The sequence below is a fragment of the Apteryx mantelli genome, chromosome 2, assembly GCF_036417845.1.
Source record: "Apteryx mantelli isolate bAptMan1 chromosome 2, bAptMan1.hap1, whole genome shotgun sequence".
Classification (NCBI taxonomy): Eukaryota; Metazoa; Chordata; class Aves; order Apterygiformes; family Apterygidae; genus Apteryx; species Apteryx mantelli.
This window is the reverse complement of record NC_089979.1, coordinates 100,192,186-100,218,362: the sequence shown is the minus strand read 5'-3', so window position 1 is coordinate 100,218,362 and position 26,177 is coordinate 100,192,186. Positions and strand designations below refer to the sequence as shown.

The 26,177-nt window shown below is 36.6% G+C and overlaps 1 protein-coding gene across 1 annotated transcript in view; it reads right to left on the bottom strand.

Annotated features, from left to right (window-relative positions):
- The window catches only part of PTPN3 (protein tyrosine phosphatase non-receptor type 3), a 190,649-nt gene that overhangs the window by 20,070 nt on the left and 144,402 nt on the right, over window positions 1-26,177 (bottom strand). Inside the window, exons 15-22 of the mRNA XM_013952828.2 lie at window positions 15,826-15,849; window positions 13,466-13,664; window positions 10,933-11,010; window positions 9,866-9,922; window positions 5,428-5,584; window positions 3,591-3,754; window positions 490-580; window positions 152-213 (exon numbers count right to left, since the gene is read on the bottom strand). Coding sequence (XP_013808282.2) covers window positions 152-213; window positions 490-580; window positions 3,591-3,754; window positions 5,428-5,584; window positions 9,866-9,922; window positions 10,933-11,010; window positions 13,466-13,664; window positions 15,826-15,849 — 832 coding nt within the window. The remainder of the gene's footprint in view (window positions 1-151; window positions 214-489; window positions 581-3,590; window positions 3,755-5,427; window positions 5,585-9,865; window positions 9,923-10,932; window positions 11,011-13,465; window positions 13,665-15,825; window positions 15,850-26,177) is intronic.

Here is a 26,177-nt window from a genome sequence, read left to right as displayed (position 1 = left end):
ATGGCTACTTATTTCACATGAGAGAGACATCTTTTACACTGTTTATGAATTCCCCCAAAAAATCAAATGCAAGCCCCTTATCCCTTAAAAAGGCCAAGTTTAGTCTGCTATTGTAATATAGAAATTGTGCATATGGAGGTCTCTGACTTACATTCACGTAATTCGCATTAATGTAATCTTCATCTCCCTGCAATATTATCCTTGTGGCATCATCTGCACACAAAAAATAAAATAGAGGGAATCAAATTAACAATTGAGGGACATGCTTTATTACGCCCTTTTAAGTCAAACACAGGAATTGCAAATGCACGAACAGCAGAGTACAAAGTAAAATAGATCACCTTTTATAAAAATCAAATGAACGGTTATATAACTGATTATGTAATGGAATCTTTAATCAGAAAGTTCAAAAGTTCAATACAGCAGTTTTGTAAAGCATCATTTAGAGGCTAAATCAAAAAAGGCAGAAAGTCTGTATTTAATACTCACAAGGTAAAACATCTTTGTATCGATTTTTGTCCATATTCTGAGGTACCTTTGCACATGTAACAGCCAACCCTGGCTTTTTTCTATAAAGTTGCTGCAATAAAGAATGAAAAAAAAGATAAGAATTTGAGGAATACAGTTATGCTATACAAAAATTAAATAAATTCACATGAAGATGCATAGACTGAAAAAAGTTATAAATTCTTTTCTTCAATCATTTTCCTAGCCACCTGCAAATTTCACCTGAGAATTCTTTTATTTAACAGATGAAAAGAATTTCTATTATTGCTAGCTAGTCCATCATCTCTAAATGAATTCTGGGGGTGGGGGGAGAAAGCAAGGAAACTTGTGAGTTATTGCTGTAATACAACTGTTTCCCTACAAGGCTTACTTTTTCTCATAACATACCACAGAATTATGGGCTAGAAGAGAAACTGAGGATGATGGTGGAAGAAGCGAGCAACAAAACACACCGGAAGAAGAAAAATATAACAGTTAGAGAGTCATATTTCCTCGAGTCAACTGTAATAAAAAAATTCAAACAAACTTTGACTTTCTGGATGAAAACCATCACATTCAATCTTGCAAGTACTTCAAAAAAACCAAAGCTTCAATATATCATAATCTCTTAGTAGATAACTGTCCTCCTTTTGGGCCAATCCCTACCTTGCAAACTTTATCTGGAGTATATGTGGACATGAAAGTGTATAACCAAAAATAAGTTCTAATGTCAGAATGCATGAAGAGTATTGTATAAGACAACAGAAGGTACTGGAAAAAAATTAAAGAAATGCAATGATATAATTGATTTTTTTATTGTATTACATTCAGATGGAAGGCACTTATAATTCTATTATTAACTAGGTCATGCCAGAGTTAAGTACTTCACTGAACACTTAAAGAGTTTATTATATCCTACAGTGTAATGAGGATTTAGAACTAGAACATGGTTCCACTCAAAATGAAGCAAAACCAACAGGATGCTGAAAAATATTCTATTTAGGTTAAGGGAGAGGGAATAACACACAAAAAGGTTATTCCACTGTAAGGTTTATGGAACCCTAATGCTCAGCATCACAGCTCACCACACTTTTTTTTTGGCCTGAACAGCATAAACAAGGGAAGAAGTCATCTGGGGAGAGATCTTAATAATATATACAAAAACCAAACACCACCTAGCAGTTAGAATTCAAATTTTAATTTATAGAGCCAAGTTGAGATTTCTGGGTTTTGTGGAAGACACAAAAGAATAAATTAATGTTAAGATAACAATTCTGGGTTTTCATTATTGTTGCTTGGTTAAAATTCATTTGCCATAGACAGACTTCTTAAACTCTGCTTGGGTGGAAATAAAACAGAGGAGGAAGATATTCTGGAAAAACTTGATATATCAAAGTATACTGGCTAATTAGTTACTGTTTTACTAATATGAACAGAGAGTTTGGGAGTTACCAACAGTGATGAGGTGACACTGCAATGCTCTCTACTTCTGAGGAGCACTAAAACATCAATTAATGCAAAGAAAGAAGGCCACTAAGCTGCCACTTAGTTTATTAGATGTATCCACTGATACATTAATTTTAAAATGAGTTAGCGACTAATATAATAAAATAAAAAAGGACTAAGCCTTACTCCTAAACTTACATTTATTAGTGATTTTGTAAACAACCCCCTGCCCCAAAACTGACAGTAAAGATGTTTATATGGGGTTTTTACATTAAGTGATATTATAGTTTCAAAAGGGTTAGAGAATTTATATAGATTAATCCAGTAATAATAGGTGAATTCACCTACAACAGTAATCACATAGAAGATTCCCTTAAAAACTTCCCAGCATTTAGAGAAGTAAAGTATTATTTCATATTTTTGGAGTTACTGTTCAGTAACTAACAGACACATCATTATCGCAGATTGCAAACAACATTGTGGTTTTTGGAAAGCTGATATGAACCATGAAGTCTAAAATTCCTTAAACTAAAAAAAAAAAAAAAAAAGGAATCTTAACTCTCAAAAGTCTTCCTGGAAACAGAATAGACATCATAAAAGAAGTGGTTATACAATAAATCAAACCGACTCTTCAGTCACCACCATTAAATCTTACGGTATTTTTAACAACAAAAAAAGGAAAAATATCAAAACTGGAAAAAATGCATTGCTTTTCTACAGGTTTTCAGGTTCAGAAAAAGATTACTCCATATCTTACGATATAACATTAATAAACTCTAACCACCAGGGGTCTCTAAAGTTATTATAAATGTTTGGGCTCCCAACAGTAAAAGGAACACAAACATACTTACACTGTATTACCTCTCCACTGGAGAGGCAACCCAAAATTATCTTTTCCAATTTCTTATGTTAACAGTGAAGGAATTAATTTAATAAACTACACAAACATTTTATTAGTCAGTTTTCTATGGCACTCCTTGCTAACATGTTGAAGAACAAACATTAATGAATTAATCTATACAGCAGCTCCTAAATCTCATCCTATATATGGGGGAATCTCACCTAGAAAGTATTTTGCCCAAGGCATAAAAATTAGCATTTTAGAACACCAGGGAAAAACACCACAGAACTGGACTTTCCAAACTATCCTTCAAATAGAAATTATATTCCAACGCTTCCATATAAACCTCTAGGAAAAGAAGAGCAGGAACAGTTAAGTTGCTGCTGTTATTCCATCAAAGAAGGTAAAACATGAGAACTAATCTAAGGGTATAAAAGTTGTTTAAGAAATTTCACTGAGTAGCACTGAAAAAGAAACAAATTACAAAAGACTGACCACTGTCAAAACTTCACTATTCTACCCAATAAAAGAAATAAAAAATATATATTAGTCAGCTTTGGGTACTTGAGTCAGAAATCTGTAAATTAAAACAAATTCTTCTAAGTAGATGATGTTTTATGCAAGACCGGTAACTTACTCTCCCCTACCTTAAGTAGTGAAGCATGAGACTGATGGACAAGTCATACACTTGCTCTCTTGGGATAAGACTGAACACAACCAATAAAAATTCAAAGATATTTAAGTCTTTACACTACTTGTTGGTCACAGCTATTGGTCTGTATTAATGGCATTTGAGAACTGAATACTACCTACCTACCTCAAACTGAATAAGGACTGTCCCACTTGCCAGCCCTTTCTTTAGCTGTTCCATGGACTCCTCCAGTGTATCACCATATTTGGAATAGTTAGGAAGAAGAGATTCTGGGAGATTCTGGGAATCAGCTTCATCTTCTGATTTGGGCTCCACAAACTGTTTCACTACTGGAACATGTACAGAAAATTAAAATCCTCTACATACAGCATTAGTGTGTTTGCAACACATTTTTATTAAAATTTACCAGATTGTAAGGACAAAGTTTACAAAGAAGAGGCCTGGAGTAGACTACAGAAAGCAAATATCAGCAATAGATTCAATAGCACTTTTGTATGGACTAAGCTACTGTAGAAGCTACTAGTAGTAACAGGCCCTCATAGCCTTTGCAAAAATGAAACTCCTCAAGGAACCTAACTATGAGGGCAAGAACCCGACATCCAAGCACGATGAGTTTCTTGCTGCAGCCTAGTCTTACTGAATGAACTGTCTGACAGGCTAATGGCTCACAATGTCCACCATGGTAAAAAAACAAATAATTTCTGCCTGAAAAGTTTTAGAACATAATTAATGTTCTGAACTTATGAACTGAGTAGAACCACTGTCTCTCTGTGAAAGCCATCATATCACTGAAGGTGTCCATCTACAGGTGTTCTCTGCAGTGATCAGAATAGCTCACACCTGCCAGACTACAGAAAACAGGGAGCTGTTAACACTCATGCCTATACAAATGATTGACATAGGGCCACAGGCTGCCTTTAGTAAAGAGCAGAGACTTCTCCTATCTGCAAGTAGGCATAGGACTAGTAAAGTTAAGGAAAGACCAAATACTGCAAAGTGCCAGTAGAGAGGCCTGGCATAATAGGAGCAGGACTGTGTTCAGGGAAAACAAGACCAAGAGCCCATCTGTCTTCCTAGAAACCTATGAAATTTAAAGTGGAGTAAATGTTGCAGAGGAGCATAACATTTAGGTTGTTTTCTTCCCTCCTGCTCCCTAGTGACGCATAATCAAATCACTGCAGATTTCTAACTGGCAGTGTAATCAGAAACTCTGTGCAAAATCCTTCCATAAGCATGTGTGTTAGTTAAGGTCTATTACAGCTCCTAGAAAGTAAATTACAAACCAGAAGTTTCACAACTTCCAAAAGCTCCTGGGAATCTGCTTACATTTAAATACAGAGCAAGTATGAGAGAGCAGGATGGGTCCCTGGAGACAGGCAACTGGGCTATGAGTTCCAGAGCCCTTGAGGCATCCACAGCCAGTATATATCAGTAACTCAAAAGTTAAAACAATGTCCTTTGAATGAAATGTGGTGTCTAAACAAGACTCTGTTTAAAATACAAAGCCTTAAGATCCTACATGCATCAGAGACTGTTTCTTGTTTGCTGACAGCAGCTTGGTGAGTAGCCAGCACAGGTCATCAAGCTCATAACGTTTATTATAAGAATGAAAAAAATGTCTATTTGATTTATTTTATGTTTTATTGCATAATTGTGCTGTGAAATAAAGCATGGGTATTTACAAACATAGAACTAAGTATTAATTAAATTATCCTACACTTAAGAAAGAAGAACTTCTTCAGGGAACCATTTATTCTTACAGATTGTAGAGTTTAAATTAAGGAGAAATTCTAACTTGATACGTTCTTTGTTGTAATGGTAAGAGGCTACTGTTAAAACAATTTATGCTAGAAATTCAAATGCAGGGAGGTCTACTTTTTAGCACAGACAGCTGTTTCCAGGGCACTGAGAACACATTTATGCAAACAGAAGAGGGGATACAACCAAGCATGAGTGCAACAGTCTCAAACACATTAAAAGTAAATAAAATTAATCCAGTTACCTTTCCGCCTGACTAAAAGCGCAAGCTCTCTTGTGTGAGATTCTCTGCTGGCTTTTATAAACATTACCACCTGGTCATGCGTGTGCTCCGAGATATCTCGGCCGTTAATTAATACTATCTGATCACCTTCATTCAGTTTTGGAATGCATTTATCAGCCTGTTTCAAGACCAAAGAAACACATTAATGCCATTGTATCCAGTCACGCAAGGAGGAACAAATCAGGGTATTAAGTTCATCACGTAAGCAAAGTCTTCAGAGTTATCCTGACAAAGTCATCTTCTGTATCATAATTTTTATCAAAGGATTCAGATCTAAAGCTGTGTTAATGGCTTCGAAGCCTCCCAATGAAAATGAGAAACAATTCAGACAGCATACTGATAGCTATAAAAAGATTTGGTTTTAATCAAATAGCCATCACCAGATTGCTTTTAAAGATCTACATTTCAGACTCTGAGTCTGAATAGCCAATAGTTAAACCTATTTGCAAATTAATTTCTCAAAAAAGGACTCTGTGCACATAAGATAACAGATTTATTTAGAAAACAAGCTTCAATTTTTATGCAGTAAGTATTGAAAAAAGCCTCAAAAATCATGTTTGGAAATCGAATGTAATCTACGTAACATGACATTCCCCAAGCTCACTTTGGGGAGTGAGTTGCCCCCGTTCCAAATTAAAACTCACATTACTGACATCTTCTTGTCCTGGATTAGATTAGCTGCTAACCTCAAGGGTATGTTCGGCTTTTTCCTGTCATGCTTCTGAGTATACTTTGCTCCAGGTCCAATACAAAGTAATTCAAGCCATAGTCAGACAATGAGTGAACAAGATTCCACAACCTTTGAAGAGTGCCAAGTAGCATGACAATTTTATTTTCATTGTTGTCCTGATTTTTATTTTGTCTAGGAAACGCCCAGCTATGCAAGAGTGATGTCCTTAGACATACACTCCATTTTATATGCTTTATATGAATACGATGTGTTCTGTTACAGCCTGCTATACTTTATTCATAATTGCTTCCCATCTTTAACACTAGCACCGGTTTTCTGAACTTTATTTATCCCATGTGCTCTATCAAAAAACAAAATGTGAACAAGGAGTTATGATTAGCCCTCTCCTCCTGATCCTAATTATGCCTTACAGAAAGCATGGATAGCTTCTGAAGTAAGTTTATCAGTGATGTACTGTATCACCTAGTAACAAACGGGAGACGACAGAAAGGAGAGGTGATGACAGAACCAACAGGGGGAAAAATGCAGGAAAAAAGTAGAAGAGAGTATGAAGAAGAAAATAAGTCAGGAACTATCTGTGCCAGCGAATAAAGTAAAAGAGGAAAGAAAACTTGAAATGTGCAGTGTCAAAAAAGGAAAAGAAAAAAAAAAGGTGGCAAAGAGAGAAAAAGGAATGTATGCAGGAAGAAAAAACCCAAACAGAAAAGCTGCTTAAAAAAAACAAGAAAGAGTCTTCCTCAACTTTTTCTAAAGAAAGAGGAAAGAAAATAATGAAAAATGGGGAAAATCAAAAATGATGAACAAAAGACAAAGAAATGCAAATAGAGGAAGAATGGAATTTACAACAGCCATGATGTTTGTGAACATTGATTTAGCTGGGTATTCACAGCTCCTCAGAAGAGCACCTACCAAACTTGGTACATTTTCTGAAGGTAACATTGAAGAATGCAACTATGAACGATTGATTTATTACTCTGAGATATTACTGTTAGTCATATTTGAAAAGATAAATGATATATAGACCATATCAGTCATACAGACCTTATCAGACCAGCCTGAGAGCAGCAAGAAGTCAAGAAGAATACAGAAGGAAAGGTTCCTGGATCTCCTATATTTGTGTTTAATTTAGATTTCTTGGCTGGTTGCTGGCTGTTATTCTTTATTACAAGGAGAGATGAACATCTATGCTCAAAGAAACTGTGTTAACCATATGACATGCTAATGTCTTAGTCATCTCTCTTGCTTGAATCATCCAACTGTATAAAATATATCTTGAAAGGGAATTAATTCCTGCCATTTAAGCCTAATTTGTAGATTTTTCAGATACCAAGCTTTTCCAGACAATTATGTCAAAGGCTTCCTATCCTACTGACACAGCCGATGTTTCATTTTATGTTAATCACTTCATTCTTGGCTCCAAGAAGCATGCATACTATTTTTCAATCAGAAACTCTATTAATTACAGTCATGATGACTTCTTTATGACCTTAGGATATTAATATTAATTGTGGGAAAAAAAATCAGTATTGGATTTCCATTTAAAAATAACAGATCTAATAAATGATTTTTCTTCTTTAGATTTATGGTCTCTCCCACCTCCTTTTCCTATTCTGTCCTCTCCCCAAATCTTTCCAGTGTTCTAGAATGCTGCTGTTTTGGAAGGAGACTTTGAAAAGACTTTAGGATGAAAATACTGCCTTATTTTAGTGTGTAGATTTGGTGTCCTCCTCCCACCCAAAGAGACAGAGATCTTGTTGGAAGAAAAAGAAAAAATGACTTACAAACCTGAGAAGTAATATTAGCATTTACCGAATAGCGTCCCTGAAGGCAATTTGCAGGGTAATGAGTAAACCAAGAGCAAGTTAAAATAGTAGCAAATACAATGAAGGAATGGTAACACTGAGGTTCTGTGTAGCTAAAATAACCTAAAAATGCATTCCACATTCCACTAAACTTGAACTTTCAAGTGCCAGCTACATTTCATTAAACAGTCAAGACCAGATGAATTTTAGTTTATGGAAAACAATACTGCTAATACTGCTACACTCTAAAAATAAGTATCTATCTTTTTTCCCCTTGCTGCAACATGAAGTGATTTCTATAGCATCGCTATTGAGTAAAATGTATTAGATAGCAGTTCCCAATTTATTTCCTGACCCTTGATAACTTAACTTGCTTGGTGGCTTAGCAGGCTAGAGAACTAATTGGTCACTTGGGTCTATGCCTATGCCTACTAACTGCAGACACTTAAATGAGGTAAGTTAGAAGTTCAGCCACTTCCACTCCCTTTCCAATCAGCAAAGAGAAAAACAGATCAATGCTTCTCAGAAGACAATCTGAATCTGCCAAAAGGAAATTGCTGCCTCTGGAAACCTTCCTTTCTTTAGCTGATTTTGGAATGAACCTGCTTCTTCTACATAATCTTCATCATCTCAAATGACCTTTAAGAAATTAGCTAGGCTGAACGTGCGTCTTTTTAAGAATGTTTTAATTTTCACTTAGGGAATTTAAATTATAATGATAATTTCCTATTACTCTTCTATCCAAATAATTATGTCATGCCACAAAATCATAAACGGGACAGAAAACTTCTCTCACACAATCTGTTTACCGCAATTTACATCATGACATTTAGATATCATTCCTGTGACAGCTTACCAAATTTCAAGAGAGTCTGCAATACAGAGAGTACACCAGATTTTTAGGATTAAGTGAGGAATAGTTCTATCAAGTTTGCACTGAGAATATTTTATGAGAATTGGGAAATAGACTTTGAAAGATGATGAGTGGAAAAAAATTAAAATAAGAAAGTACATTAGACAAAATTACAAATTTGTTAGACTAATTATTCAGAAAAAAATTATCAAGGTGTTCCGTCATTGTTTCACAATTCAACATAAGAATGCAAGAATGGTTGTACTGATTCAGACAAATGTTCCACTTAGCCCAGAAATCTATCTCCAGTGGCAGCCATAAGCAAACTAAGAACACTGCAAACAGGTATTCCTTTCCGGAGTGCTCTCCTGTCCTATAACTGATTTTTAGCTCCAATGGTTTCCCTACCCTGGTGTGGTTTGCCTATTCAGTAACCTTCAACAGGTTTTTCTCCCAGGTATTTGTCAAGTCCTCTCCTGACCCCATGTAAAGCTTTCTTATCCACAGCATCCTTTTCAAGGAGTTTTACAGGTCTACTATCTGATACATGAAGAACCACTTCTTTTCATTTATTTTCAACCTGACTTTCACTGACTTAATTTGATAGCCCCTCGACCTTGTACTGAAATCCCCCACTACCCTTTTCACAACGGTCCTAATCCTGCAGATCTCTACTACATCTCCCTTAAATAGTTTATTTTTTCTAGGCTGCAGATGCCCAGATTACCCATTTCTTTTATGAACACTGTTCTATACCTTCAGTTGTGCATGCTGCCCTTCTTCAAATGTTTTCCAATTCATGATATGTTTTTTGGGAGGACAAAAAAAAAGCTTAACCAGACCATACTTTCTACTGGTATCTTGTTTGGCTAACAATGCCTGATCTTTTCATTTGTGGTTTAAGAAACCAATGATGAAACTGATTTCTAAAGAGAACAGCTCAGCTGCTATCTTATATTGATTGAGGGTGCCCAAGTTCCTATGTATAAAGACCTAACAGAGAGTAGAAGGGAATAGCAAAGGAAGAGTTAAAAATTGTAGGAATTTACTTACAGGTGATCCTGGAGTTATTCGTGACACCACTAATGGCATTTTTTGATCTACACCACCCTAGAAGAATGTCAAGTAAATAACAACTGTAAATATTACAAGTGTAGACAGCATTTAAAAACAAAAATAGATGATTGTTTGTGTTACATGAGGCCCATGCTGTGTCATTATAGACAGGGTCAGTAAGACTGAATTTTCATCAGTAAGTGTCAGGTTTTTTGCTTTTGAATCTACCAGTTATTAATTTCCAGTAAATTAGAGCCAGTGTGGATGTTCAATGTCTGCTTGCCCATGCATTTTAACCAGCAGGCAATAAAAAAATGAAATGTAGCATTTATTTTAACTCTACCCACCAAGCCTAATTAGGCATTTGAACTCACAAGGCAAATGGCATTCTTAGATAATGTGTTGAACCTGCAAGGGATCAGGTAGGATCCAATGTCCAGAGAACTGTACTCCCTTATTCCCTTTACCTGACACAAATTAAAGTTCTATCACTGCCCCACCAATAAATGCCCAAAGTGAGAAGACCAAACTCAGCTCTTGATTTTACTGATATTATGGCTACTTCACACTAGTCTGGTTACTTAAATGGAATTTCAGAAAGAAATGTCAAAAATGTACAGGGGTGGCCTATCAACATTTATTTTCATTTTCTTCATAAATTAATTTTTACTTTTCCAATGTGTTTTTTATTGATATATTCAATAGGATAGCACCAACTATTTAACTTGTTTTATAACACTGAGGCCCAATTTTCCATAAGTTGATGCCTTAAATTAGGTTTCCAAGTTTATATTTAAGCAGCTAAACAGGCAGTCTACTTTGGAAATGCATCATGCCCTAAGTAAATACAACTAAAGAACACAGAACTAGTAGAGACTTATTTTGGTAAATGTGGCTTTATCATTTAAAGATCAGGCTGCTACTTCTAAAAACTCTTGGTTCATAAGAAACCTCTGCAGGATATACTGCTTTCCCCAAAGCATCACATTAAAAATGAAAAATAATAGTATGCCAAAACATGACATCTATATAAATCCTTTGAAAATAACATACTGCTGTTTTACCTTTAGATTAAATCCAAACTTCCCGTCTTCATCTGGTGTGATACGCACCAAAAGTAAGTCTCCCTCAATTAGTTCGTTCTGCAATATATATAAAAAAACACTTTCCTAATTTTTAAAATAAAATAGCAGCAAATTAGAATGTAGTGTATCCAAATTTAGATATATTCTAGATGTATGCTATGAGTAAATTCATGTTTAAAAAAGGAAGAAGCTAAGGTTACAGAATATACTCACTACTGTAACCTTTTTATTGCTTTTTATTGTAAAAGCAGCAACATATATCATGGTCAATGTGTTCAATGGTTTCTCTGTCCTAATCCTGTTACCTTCAGCTTTCTCGATACCTTCAGTTGAAATTTTAAGTGTTGTCATCTTTGCTAAAGGTGACTTAAAAAGAAAAAATGTTAGGTGTAATACACTTGAACTTTTACTGTGAGGACTATGAAGCAACTACTACTTCCCAGTTCTTTCCCTGTAAAAGGGAGCATTATCACCTTCTGCAGGAGACCCCAGGCCAGAGTAGTTAAAATCCGGCAGCGGCTACTGGGAAGGTAGGTTAGTAAGTTGCAGACCACTCTACAGCACTACTGTGGCTGGAGAAAAAGGGGAGAAATGATAGGCTACCATAAAACTAGCAGGGAGCAGCAGCTCTCTAGTCACCTCAGCATTCAAAGTATGATTTTTAGCAGTCCTAAAAAGGAAATCACAAAATCACAGAATTGGTTGAGGTTGGAAAGGACTTCTGGAGATCATCTAGTCCAACCCCCCTGCTCAAGCAGGGTCACCTAGAGCACATTGCACAGGATCGCGTCCAGGTGGGTTTTGAATATCTCCAGAGAAGGAGACTCCACAACCTCTCTGGGCAACCTCTTCCAGTGCTCTGTCACCCTCACAGTGAAAAAGTATTTCCTCATGTTCAGATGGAATTGTCTGTGTTTCAGTTTGTGCCTGTTGCCTCGCGTCCTGCCAACTACCCTGGCACTATAACTCTCCCCTTTCCCCGTCCTTCCTAGTTTAAAGTCCTCCTTACCAGCTTGGCCAACCTGCTGGCAAAGACACACGTGCTCTGACTTGTGAGGTGGATCCCATCTCTCCCAAGCAGTTGTCGATCTTCAAACAGGGTCCCATGGTCATAGAAACCAAAATCCTGTTGCCAACATCAGCGGCGCAGCCAGCTGTTAATTTGGAAAGTCCGTCTCCTCCTCCTCTCATCCATCCCCCTCACTGGCAGGATTGAGGAGAAGATGACCTGGGCTCCCAGACCCTTGACCACCATCCCCAGAGCTCTGAAATCCTGCTTGATGGTCTCCAGTTTGCCCTTGGTGTCATTAGCGCCCACGTGGAAGAGCAGCAGTGGGTAATAGTCCGAAGCATGGATGAGCCTTGGCAGTCTTTCCATGACATCTCTCACACGAGCCCCCGGCAGGCCACAAACCTCTCTAGACATGAGGTCTGGTCGGCAGATAGATGCCTCCGTCCCCTGCAGCAGGGAGTCCCCCACAACAATCACCTGCCGCTTCTTCCGGGCGTTCCGGCAAGGCACAGGGTCTGTTGTCCCAGGTACTTCCCTGGCAGCCATGCCAATCTCCTCCTCATCCTGGAGGGCACTAAACCTGTTCTTCAGCTGCAAGTCTTTGGGAGGAGTAGGAGCCTTTCTCCTCCCACGAGCAGTGACCAGTTTCCAGCCACCTTCTACAGTGTTATGATGTACTGTTTCACACAGCACAGAGCCCTCTGGCAACTCCACTGCTGTGGGGACTTGAGACTCTGGAGCTGTACAGTCTCCAAGAATACCCTGTTTATCTCCTTCTCATCCCCTTGGATGCTACGTAGCCTACTGACTTCCTCCCGTAACTCCCTTACTTGACGACACAGCTCGTCAACAGCAGCACACCTCCTGCAGGAGAGCTGACTGCCAGCCCAGGGCTCACGGAGAGCCCCCAAGCACTCCCTGCAGCCTGAGACCTGTAGGGCTGCATCTGCTGTCAGAGGGTCGGTCTGGGTCTAAGCCTCTGACACAGTCGACACAGCGACTCCAAGGGCTACTGGGAAATGTGCTTTGCGGCATGTCACGACCACACTTGAGGAAGCATACACCAGAGGGATCGGAAACGAAGGTGCCTTCTTGTGCCCTGCTGCGCAAACTGCTGCATTTGTTCACTGCCTCTGTTGGGGTTAGAGCAGAGTTGTGCTTGCTATTGAGACATACAGCAGCTTGAGTTACCTGATCTTTCCACTGAGACAAGTAGATAGGACTTAATCATGTAAGGATTTCCCATTCCATTAGAAACTTCCCTGGCAGATGCTTCTGGAAACCTGGATGCTATGTGAACCAGTGTAGTTTGCAGGCTCGCCTGTCATATTGGGTACACAGCATTGGGTAAATCCAAGTAATAAGAAAAGATTTATCCTTATTAACGTGTAAAGCATGCTCATCCTGCAATATAGCCACAATTTCTGTGGGTACATAATCTACAGTTCAAAGTTACATTTAATACTAGTTTTGAGTTTAAAAGAACGCAACTGAACATACCTTATCACAGTAGTATTGACTGGAATCTTCTGTTAAGCTCGTTTTTGTAACGTTGTCATATGTTGCTAGGAACCGCTTATCCACTCCTTCCAATGGGTAAGGGCCCAAAATGTCACCAATTCCATTGGGAGAGGGAGACAAGGCTTTAGGGGAGGTATGGGTCAGAGAATTCTGAGCTGGACTATTTCCCAATACATTCCTTCATTTCAAAAAGATAGATAAATATTAAGAAGGTACTGTTATCCAGAGTTTTAAATTCAACAAAGTAAAAAGCTACAAATGTACTGCCTAGTTAGAAAAGAAGCCAGCCTTATACTTCCGATTTAACACCACTTCCTGTGGTGCAAAGTAGCAAGACTGGAGGATGATCTAAGCATATCATTTGATCAGTGGACATCCAAAACTGGACGAAATAAAATTAGATGAGCAGAAACATTATTAGCAAAATATCTGGAGGTTAGCAGTGAAAGATACTGTTGCATTGGTACAAGAAATCATAGTAACATGAAGGAAACTAGAGTTGAAGCCCAGGGAATGGTACTGCAGTTGCTGATCCTATGCATGAAAAAACTTATGTGGTGATTCCACTCTAATTCTTGCAAAGTCCCAGCACATTCTTCATTCCTCTTATAGGTGCTATCTCAGCATTGCCCCTCTGAAAGGAGGCAGTATGCAGAAAAGCCATGGTAAATTGTCCAAGAAATAAGAAATGAAATAACAACAAAGGGTTTAATGGCAGCTAATATATTCTGTAGTTGATGTAATCATAGAATCTTAAAATTCGGGAAATGAAGAAAAAAGTTTAAGTAAAGTAAATGAATGCCTCAAATCCTAGAATTGGCTAAGTTGCCTGGTGGCAATGTTCACTTTACATGTATACCCACTTCTGAAGAGGAAGAAAGGCAGACCTCTGTCTAATACAACTAAAACTCTTCTTTAATTGGATCAAACTCACAGATACCATACATACTAACTGCTTCATCTTCATACATACTACGTAATACCTTATGAAAATGCTCTGACTCAGGGAAAGCTCAGATACAGTTTCACACCAATGACATATAGCTGTGTGTACAGCAAAAATGAGTCCTGACCACCCATATTACCCCAATGCAGACAGACCTTTCACTTGCATCTCATATTATCATGCTCAGTGGCAGTACATTTTGCAAGAATACTCTGCCCTGCTAATGACAACTCAGCATTGCAATGAAGTATATTTGATCCTTAGAAATACGCATACTCTTAGTTGTGTATTATAGTATGTACACAATTCATATTCAATAAACTACTTCACCATTCCTAAAAGCAACATTAAATTCTCATAGGGTGGAGGTAGCAGAAGTATATGCAAATAAATACTGGCATTAAAATCTGTAAGTTCAAATATTTGCCCCTTCTCTTGTAATAGTCTGACATATATTACATATGTGAGCCTTTCTGAATGATTCCCAGTGGCCACTGCTAGCTGCCAATGAAGAATGTAACTTAGGCTTAACAAACAGGACAACCAATGCAGCAAACTTTAACAATGCAAGTACTCACTTCTTGGTTTGTAGAAATCTGAGTCTAACTAAGAAACATTTTGAAAGGCCAGACTGCACTGCACATAATGCAAAGTTATTTTTGCATTAATACTTCTGATGTTCCATTTACTATACATACTTGGCAATGTGAATTAAACGTTTTGTGCAACATTTGCAGAATTTTCTGTTATTACAGAAAATATTTTTCAGTGTTCAGGAGATATTGTTGACTTGGTGCTCTCAATTTGAAAAGACTTCGAAGTAGTGAACTATAACGACACTTCAAAAACAGAATTATACCTTCAAATTTTTGTTTTTGATCTAGTAGCTTCCAAGATTTTTCATGATCCCTTGTTAAGTAGCAATACTGCATATGTAAATACATCATGCTAATATATTTTTTCAGAATATAGTTTTAAAGCATTTTCACTTACAACATTAGACTACAGTTCACAATGATTCTCCAATGTAGGAAAAAAAATACAAGTGTGACAAATTGTTTCAGTAAATGCTCTGTGGCACTAAAGAGCTACCAGATAAAATTACCAATGGATTTTTAGCATCATTAAATTTTTACAAAATGTTCTACTGAACAGTTTAAAAAGCAACTTTTCTGTTAACAGTGGTTAGGGGCATGTTAGGACTTGGACTTGCCACACCATGATCCTAAGTCTTATTTTTTCAAAAAAGCATTACAATCTTCATTGGTTTATACATTTATTTCTGTCTTCTAACCATACCAGACCACTATTTTGAAAATTCAGTTCAAGTTATATATTTATTACATATCTTAAACCTAAAGATTCCACAGTAGAAAGTTTAAAGAAAACTCACTTTGGTGATTCTTGTTCAGATGACCTGTTGAAAATCAGTAAATGAACATAAGTTAAATCTTTAGGAAAACTGGAAATAAACTCTAATTAAAAAATGTCTGTGTAAAAGATGAAAGATGTGGTCATAGTAAATTAAAGAATACTTAATTCTATGCTGAAAGTCTGAGTCATAGTTATGGACTTTGTGAAGTACTCAACAAAAAAAAAAACACAGTAGATCTAACAGTTCACTTCCACTTTTGGCAGGTCAACAACAGACAACACACATCTGCTACTACAACTTAAATACGCAAGAGTTTGTAGTGGCACAATTATTTAACAAGTTACTTTACATCACCTGAAAAAGAGTTTTAGGGGTGGATAACAATGACTACAGATGTCACTGACTATCTTACAAAAGCCAAAACATGGCAGCATCTTTATGTACAGCTAATGGGAAATTTGCGCTTCTGAAGCAGTCTATGCTAAGTGTCCTGTAGTTAATCTCACAGCCCAAGAGCAGAACAGATGCTGACACAGAATTTGAAGACAAAGCATAATCAAAAAGGAAGTGGTAACACAGATGAGGACAATCTAGCACAGAAAAGAAGGGCAGTTAATTAAGGTTCTTTGCAAAGCAGCTTGGCTAATTTTAATAGCTTGCTAAAGTATTATCAAAATAATGTCCACACACACTATCTGACACTAAGAAACTCTCTTCTTCGCTCATTATCATCTAGGAGTGAAGGAATCTATATAATCTTAAAAAAAATTGTGCTCGAGAAAACCATTGCTTAAAAGAACAACAAAAACAAAATAAAACAATAAATGCAAGAATTTGTGTGCTGTCATGCTGTCCATCTAATCCAGTATCCTGTTTTCAGAAGAGTCAAACAGCTGATGCTTGGAACAGTTGTCAAGAAATAGGGCAAACATACAGTGATACTTTGTGAGAAGACTCTCACAGCATCTGACAATTAGCAGGTCTGGGACTTTTGGAACTGAAGTTGTGGCTTATTTAACTGTACTTCACCGAAAAACTGAAATACACTATAGCAGCTGGAAACAGAAGCAACCAATATTGGTTAAGATGCTATGGATGTCATAGATGGTTCACCCAAAAATATGCAAAAACTGGTCCACTCTAGTAAAATGTGACATTTAATATCAGAAAGTAACTTCATTTTCTTTAAAGCCATTTTTTAGTGCGTACCATCATCTCCTTGTATCCTATCATTTCATGTAGCTACAGTTCTGGTTAAAGGCTGAGACTAGAGGCTGTTTCCCCCTGCCAGGCCCTGAAGGGTACTGAGAAAAGAAAGAGCTGTCAAACAGCCACCCTAAAAGGAGCTATGCCATTTTCATCTTTTGATTACGATACTCATACTTTGGCACTTTGAACAACAACACAGACATCACACCACCAAACAAGTGTAGTGAAGACGTAAAATCCTCTTTCTAATGTTCAAACCTTAAATTTTAGTCAAAAATTAGATTGAAGAGTGATGACTTTATTAACTTTGAACTATGCATTCTGTCTATGCAACTTGTATGCCCAGTAGATCAATCTCCATAAACACAATGACTATAAAGTACCTCCTACTGTCTATCTCAGAAAAAGAAATGCAGGCAGAATTTACTTTAAGGTCATGCAGACAGAAGACAAAAATCTTAAATGTTTTTAAAAAATCATAGGAACTGCTCTGTTCCTATGCAGTCCTGGAATAACAGCCCTTCACCAAAACCACATTATCAGATGCCTCCTTTTTAAAAACAAACAAATAAAATAAAACCCAAAACAAAAGACAAAGCAACTCCCACGGTTAACACTGTCTAGGTAGCACACTATGCAATTTACAGTATCACAATACAGCTTAATGCATATTTACTTGATGAAAGTATTTATGTATAGCAAAGCAATGACTTGCCTCAAGTTTGTATTTTTCTCCAAAGAATTCTCTTGGATTTAGTAACCTAGCTTCATACATTATCCAGTGGCTTTTTTTTTTTTTTTTTGGGGGGGGGGGTAATGTGTTCTGTCAAAAGTGTCATGCTCCTTTTCTTATTCAACTCAGCTAAAACCCAGAACCTTAAATACTGTTCTTTACTCAATGGAGTACTTAACTACTGTCCATTATTGTTTTTGCTTTAAACATAATCAAAATATTACTCAGCAATCAAGACTAGCTGTAAGGTCATGGAATGAGTTCATGTTACAGTCTTTCTAACTATACGATCTCTTTTTTTTTTAGTCCATATGGCAAATTCATTCTAAAAATTAACAGTTAAATATGGAAAAAATAAATAAAAAGTTTCAGTACACAGCAGCATTTTTTGAAGTATTCATATACCTTAATTAGAAATCAACTGAAACAGCAAGTTACTCTATACTACATCAAGTAAAACAACAGGTAAACAATAAACACAGATACTTTGCTTGCAAAACAAAGTAAAGTTTAAGGCAGATGGAATAGCTTTACAAATCTTTAAGGGGCAAAAGTCCTGCAAGTCCAGCCCTGATAGGTAGTGATCAAAAATAATGAATGATATATATAAGTCTATCCTGGAAAAATACAAACATGAAGTAGTTTGTTTTGTATATAGGGTTCTTGAATTGTCAAGTTAGGAGGCAACTCACAGTATACAGTTTACTTTTTTAATTACTGTCCTGTAAAACAGCTTCAATATTATGTACTATGTTTCATCAATACGTCAGTAAAAAAAAAAAAAAAAAGCTGTAATGTTGTTCTAGTTCAGTTCCTTTATATGTATTCTATAATATGAAAAAATCGTTCCCTGAGAGGCAGAGCTAGTGAAACCCGATTTCCTACAAATTTCTGGAGGGTGAGTTTTTACTGTTTTATTTATTTATTTTTTATTATTAACACTAAACTTCTTCCTTCTTTGCTGCAGTCATGCCCCCTTGTGACTCCACTGACATTCCCTCCCACTCTCCCACAAGTCTCTCCATTTCCCCTAGTTTGCAAGCCCTGCAGTACTTTCACCCCCCAGGTATCAGTGTGCCAAAGCTCCTTTAGCAATCTATACCGATACGCTGCCTGACCAGCCGACACCACGAATGCAAAAGACACCCTCTGAGCTCATATAGTAAATTCTCAGGGAGGAGGAAGATTAATTTGAGACTTTTGGCTGCTTAGTCACTGATTTTTATTAAGCTTGTAAAAACTTTTCATCTTTGAAAACTCCACTCCTACGTTAGATTTGACTGCAAACGTCCAGATTTTCTAAAGTGGGAATGGAGGGGCAGGGCAATGACATAAGCCTTATTTCCTTAGGAAGTCAAGCTAAAAAAAAATTTTTTTTTAATTTATTTTTAGTTTAAGCCAATTGATTTCCTAGTGAGGGAAAGATCACACTGTATGTCCCTTCTATGTTTTGTCACAGCAGAGCTATAACTCTATTAACAAATTCTATGTAGAATTCAAGTTGTTCCATGTTAACCGTTTTGAAAGCTCCCACAAAATTTTACACACCAAATTGCGATACAACTAGACACAATCACTCTATTTTAATATAATATCCCCATCCAATGTAGGGTGAGAGATCATTTGAGACAGAAAAATCAGTTGAGAGTTCTGTTCATATACTATGTATAAGCATAAAGCAAATTCTCAATTATCTCAGTAATACTTCTGGAGACTTAAGTGTGGGATACACATTGTTAGCAGTATTTGCTGAGGGTTTATGTATTGAATTATTGCAGTTCCATTCATCCATATTGGCTCTGAAAGAGTTACTGATTCATTCTGTAACCTTCTAAATTGTAAAAAGGTAACCAAATACTTAACCTGGAAAATGACCAAATTCAACCCTTAAAATAATAAGTGACAATGGAACTCTACCTTCATAAAGTGCTTAGTAGCACAGCATGCTATAGCTGCAGAAACTTTGATCTCCACAGCTCAAATAGTACTTCTAGCATTTAGTTACTCACTGATGCAAAGTAGTACTACAAACATGGAGATCATCTTTTCTGGCCATACCTTATTCCACATTTTACTAACGTATTCACCTTCCTTATTTCACAGCATGCCACAAGCATTGTATTTTAAATCAATAAAAGAGAACACTCACCAGACCAGCCAACCAATCTTTTCATCAAGAAACAGAGACCTTTCTTGCAAGGGGAGCAAACTTGCCATTGGTTCAGCTAACATGCAAACACTTTAAAACTGCAGGTAGTTTCTCTTTCTTTCTCCACACTATACCTAAAACAAAGCCATTTGAATCCTCCACTCACTAGGGATTGCTCTGTCACTGCTGATCTTTATAATACAACTGTTTGCCCTGACTATCTGATTCTCCTTGTCTGTCAGGTCTTAAGGAAAGTCCTCTCCTTCCCAGTCTGGAATACCCTACTAGAGAATCCTGCTGTTCTGAGAATAGATGAGGATAAACTAAAGCAGAATAAAACCCCAAGAGAAGGGATAACAAACAATAGAACAGCAGCAACCCCCACCCCCCCTTCACAAACAACTGAAGGAAACATCTGCACAGCCTGGGCTTGCCCTTGTGGTGTTCTTGAAGTTCTTAAGGCTTTTTTTTTAAATCATAACACCTGCGAGATTGTCAAGACTGTGCCAGTGTTTCCATTATCTCTTTTCTGAGATCTCATCATTTAAACTAGCATTTAGCAACTAAGCTAGCTAGCATCTAATTAGCAACTAGCAATTAAGTAAAAGATATTTATAAGAACATCTTTCTGCTGCCTTTTAAAGAAATCCATATACAAAATGACTTCTGTTCAGCATTTCTATAAAGAGAACAACTGTATAAGGTGGCCATGTACTCTTTGTGCCGCATACTTAGAGCTACACTATAGAAAAACTTGCAGGCTTTTTGGTATACACCAAGCTTTGGAATTTGTAGAAAATAACTGAAACGTGCACACTGGTAAGCTGTTGCCACTACCCATAAAAGGATTCTTGGTTACTCTGGGTTTCCTCTACTGACAATATTCCAGTTTACCATAGAGGCTACTTTTTCCATGAGAGTTTCATGCATTCTAAGATTCTGCAACTGCTCAATTTGCTGTAAAATTTGCTTTATCACAGATTTGCCTTTCATATTGGAGGCACCCCCTCACCCCTCTTTTTTTTTAATATAGAATAATTACAGTTCTAGCCCAAGAATACCACAAAATCTCCTTGGAAAAGCTCATGGAGCACAAGTCAGAACAGTACCCTCCCTTTGCTGCACTCTGCAGACCAACTGAAAAAAGTCCTTCAAGATATTACTATCATTACTGAAAGCAACTAAACGCTAACTAACATTCACAGGAAGAACACCAATGGTATCGCTGTCAAGCATGTCAATACTGGACATTTTATAAGAAAAGTCAAGCCATTAAATTTCTTCTGCCTTCCTATTTTTCTTATGCCAAAAGCCCTGTTTTAGTTAGGAGCCAATATGGCATTTTCTATAATGTAACCTCTACAAGGAAATCAGGTTAACTGTGCAGTGGCAAACAAAAATAAAAACTAAAGCAACTCAATGTTTATTAAATGGCGCTTATATAAAGTAAGGCATGAAAACTTTTCGCCAGAGACATCACAGTGAAAAAATTTTAAATGCACTGAGCTCACTAGCATATTTCAGATTTGAGGGCAGTATGAATGCAGGAGATGCAAGGATAATCGGGAAATACAGCTGTGCAAAGGCCAGCTCAAGCTGGTAATTCACAGAATGAAGTGAATGAGACATCAAGTAAGAATACCTGCTGAATTCAGCTATGTTTATCAAAAAACTGTTCCATAGAGAATGGGGCAAAGGGAAAAGGCTGAGGAAGGAAGGAGGAGAAAGAGTACCATATTTACCAGTGAGGGTAAATACTCAAGCTCTAAAAACAGATGGAGAAGATAAAATGCAATTACTATGCAAGTGAACATTATTTCAGTTGTCAGTTATACTCTAAAGTTAAACAGACATCAGATCACTCCTTTTGGATAGAAGTTTTTTTTTTTTTTTTAAACTGGTGAGGAAAAAACATAGTACATTTGAATAAGGATATATATATTTAAAAAGAAAGGTGTATATGTAAGTAAAAACATACATGAAAACAGTACATGTATATTTTAGAGGGAAGAGCACAGTAAGCCCTGTAGAAGTCTACTAGTAATATTCTTAAAAAAAACCAGAAAAAAAACAGAAGAAACTTGGGTTGGGCAAAAGCACAAAAAAAGAAAAATGACACTTAACAGCGGTTTTGAAAGGAGTTTATAATAACTTGAAGTCATGATTTCTGAAGTTGTAGTGTTCCTACCTTTCTTTACAATGCTTGATCCTTATTTCTCAATGGCTTGGACTACAGAATTCAAATGCATTTTATACTGTCTGGTTGAGGACAAGCACTTTTTTTTTTTAATTAAACAGAGGTGTAGAAATGGAACAAAAGAAGGACAAAAAAAGGGAAATTTTCATTAAGGGAGTAATGAACAGATTTATAGTATAACATCCCAAATGAGGGTCCAGCAAAAACATTTCTACATTTATTCCAATATGAACTAAACAAATCACAGAGAGACTACATACAAGTCTCAGAAGTCTTCAAGCTCATTGCAGCTTATAAGGAGGGTGAAAATGGCAAGTGATGGAAAGACAAGGTTAAAGGACATGAAACTGAAGTGTTCTGAGATGTATTGCCTAGTCCTGAAAGGTCATTTTCCTTGAGAAAGACTGAAGCACATGAATAATGACAAGGAGCTCATGTGAAAGGCAGAGGATTTTGTAAAAACAAGGAATTGGGTATATTTGTATATGATTGAGGATAGAGGGGGAAAAAACCCATACTGAACTAAGTTCTTTAAAAATATTTGCAGTTTTCTACCAAGAAAACAATGCTACTGAGACTTGGCTGGATACATCTGGCAGGTATTTTCAACAAAAATAATTTAAGAATCTTGTACACAAAATGAATTTTATTTTAGTTAATATAACAAACTACCCCACATAGTAAGTTCAAAGCTCACTATGCAGCTACAGTTTATTGTAAAGTTTATTGTAAGCTGAAAGCACTGAACAAATGCAGCATGAGATCAGGAAATCAATTTTCAATGCAATACCTTCACCAGATGATACATCACACTCACACAAGGAGCATACATGCACTTCCAGAAATTCATAGCTTAGTCCAAGTGAATTTCCTTTTTGTATACTAATTTATCCTTTTCACTTCCTTCCCCTCCAACTCTGGGACTGCGTACATTATGCCTTCTATATCACCAACAAAAGATAATTTTAGAACACAAGATAAAGAGGTTTATAGCTTTGCAAACATGTTTAAGAAGGGAAAATCTTATGAAGGAAATGATGTAACAATTATAGAGTAGTCTAGGTTGGAAGGGACCTTGGGAGGTCATTTAAACTAGTTTCTTGTTCAAAGATGAGCCACCAACAAATTTAGATCAGGTTGCTCAGGTCCTTGTCCTGTTCAGTTTTGAGTACCTCCAAGGATGGAAATGCCACCACCTTTCTGTCAGCCTGTACCAGGACTTAACCAATCTCACTGAATTTTTTTTCTCCCTCTAGTATCTTATTAGCATTTCCCTTTCTGCAACTTGGGCTGTGTACCTTGAAGAAGAGTCTGCCTCCAGCTTCTCTGTAACCCTCTGTTGGTAGTGAAAGGCAAAAATTCTATTCCCCCACCTTCAGCCTCTCCTCCTACGTCATATGCTCACATCTATGATTAGCCAGCTATATTTATCTCACTGATTAATCAAGAGCATGTCTTTAAATAAAAATATAAGATCCATAAGGCCCTCATCTGTAGGTTTTTCTGACTGAGTGATCCTGTACCTCTTCTTGAAATGGGGTTTACAATGATCTTTTTAAAATACAGATTAAACAGAAAATTTTATAGCCAACCTTTTCTGTTACACTAGAGTCTACTCTAAAAAAAATTTCACCTAATTATGTGTTCCTGTGCAGTCTGCTATTCCAAATCAAATAGATGTCCCCGGTTTATTTCATTACACAGTGAGCAGGATAAATCAAATACAGTTTAACAAAGACCTCCATGTAGCTTTATACAGTTACTTTTCAAGCCAAGAATTTAGTTATTTAATTTTTTCCTTAAAATAGCACCTAATACAATCCCTTGTCCAAATTTATGTATTCTTATTAACAAGAACCCTCTCCACTCAGAAAAGTGAGTTCAAAAAAGTGTGAAAGAAAAAAAAGCATTAAAAGAGCAAGCAACACCTAGTCTAATGCTCCAAACTATTCCACTATGCTACATAAATACATATAAAATATTTAATATATTTTCTATAACATAACATGTTATATAACATAACACACACAACATTTATATATGTTATAAACACATAAAAAGCATAAACCTACATAGCCTGAATTTACAAGCTCTAAAATAAACTCTGCTCCTCATACAAAGGAGAGACTGGTCTCATACAAGTTAACATGAATAAAAATATCTTGGACCATGAGAAAACTCACTTGTTTCAGTAACATCCTTTACCAATACTTGCTTGATTCTGAAAGAAGCACCAGCTTACTTGAATGATGATACAACATTCAGTTAAGGGGCAAGTGTGGGTGTTTGTAACAATGCATCGTCTTCCAACAAACCTGGATTAAAAACTTAAATCCGCAAGCATGAAATGAGCCAAGAACACACTTCACATTTCATAGTCACTGGCTAAAAGACAGGCAGCTTCCTGCGGCTAGATTTCCCAGAGTTAAAAATACTAAACAGAACAGTTTTCTATCTCATTTCACTGCAAAGTGGGAACATCTGTATGTCATAGCTATAGCACCAGGGATTCTAACGAAATACTGGTGGGATGGGAAAGAAGGGAGAAAAGGAAAAGCATGGGGGGGGGGGGGAATAAAGTTCAAAGCTCCATAGATACTCCTGTTACCTGCCCTTCTCAACCCCCGCAAGCCTTAGACCTCACTATTTTAAGGTTAGAAAGTGTTTAACTTGTGTATTATTGAAACATTAAATCTACAAATCTAAACTAATGTAATTTAATCTGTTAATCTAACTAAAATTATTAAGCTAATTAAATCCACAGACTTTTAATGTACTAATCTAACTAAAATTATTAAGCTAATTAAATCCACAGACTTTTAAAGTACAATAAATACTTGAGATAAGCAAACATGCAAATTCAGTTATTTTAGTTTTCACTTATTTACTTTAAGGTAGTGGTCAAGTTACTGCTTTCAAATTTGTTCTGTTTTTCTAATAGCATGTCAGTGAAGGGAGATTTTAGAATTTCCTAATTTCTTGAAGCAGTGCTATATCCTTTAATATGGTATTCTACTAAATTTTTACTGTAGCCTTTTGCCCTCATATGACACGGTAGTGAACAGAGCGTGTTAATGTCATGGAAAGAAATCAACAACAATGACCCGCTTCTTGTACATCAGTGAGGTTTTCCTCATTCCAAATTTGGAAACTGTAATGGGACCTTTAGGAAGAAAGACTTCAAAAGTTTTAGTCTTCAGCTACCATACCAGGTTAAAAAAGGAAAAATGAAATCAAGAAGAATTCCCTGCACATCTCCATCAGCCTGTCTTTATAAATAGCTAGCAGTGACTTAAATCTGTTACATTGAAAGGGAAACATTTTTGTCAAAAGCAAGCTCTTCCATTTCATGATACAAACTATCAGGACAGCAGATGGTCAGGATGGGTTGATGCCAAGTAGCCTGTTGGTATGGCGCAAACATCATTGAGCCCCTCCCCAAATTAAAGCAGCTTTTCAGAGGAGATAACTTCAGAAATATTATATCCGCATAATATAATTTATTTTATATATTAAAAGGAAAGCCACAAGCCTTTATATCCCTAACTCTTCCCTAATGTATACCTCAAGGTTTAGGAACTTCTGAAGACATGTAACCTGACAGAATAAATGTACTAAGTAGGTAGCAGTAGTGCTTTCATGAAGAAAATGTTAATCCCCCAAAAAGCAAAACATCTTCAGTGAAACTGAAGTCAAGACTAGGGAAAGACAATTTTAACTAAAACGTATTCATCAAACAAGTGCACTTACTAATTAGTATGTTTTATACAGACATTATTTTCAAATTCATTTTAAAAAGACAAAATAGTACTAGCATGTGTGCACATATGTAGGCATGGGGTAAATACAAGTTTAAAAAAAATTTAAAGACCTTTCAAGACTGGTTTAGATACAGTGAATTCAACATACAGCCAGAAGATAGACTATATTACCTGTTCTGAACTGGTGAGGCACAGCAAAAATAAAAGGTGTGGCATGACACGCAAAGCAGTCTACTAGACTTCAGAAGGCTCAGTGTGGACTTCACATGTTAGTTAGTGTTAATTTTTCAGTAGTTGTAGTAGCCAGATGAGATGGACAAC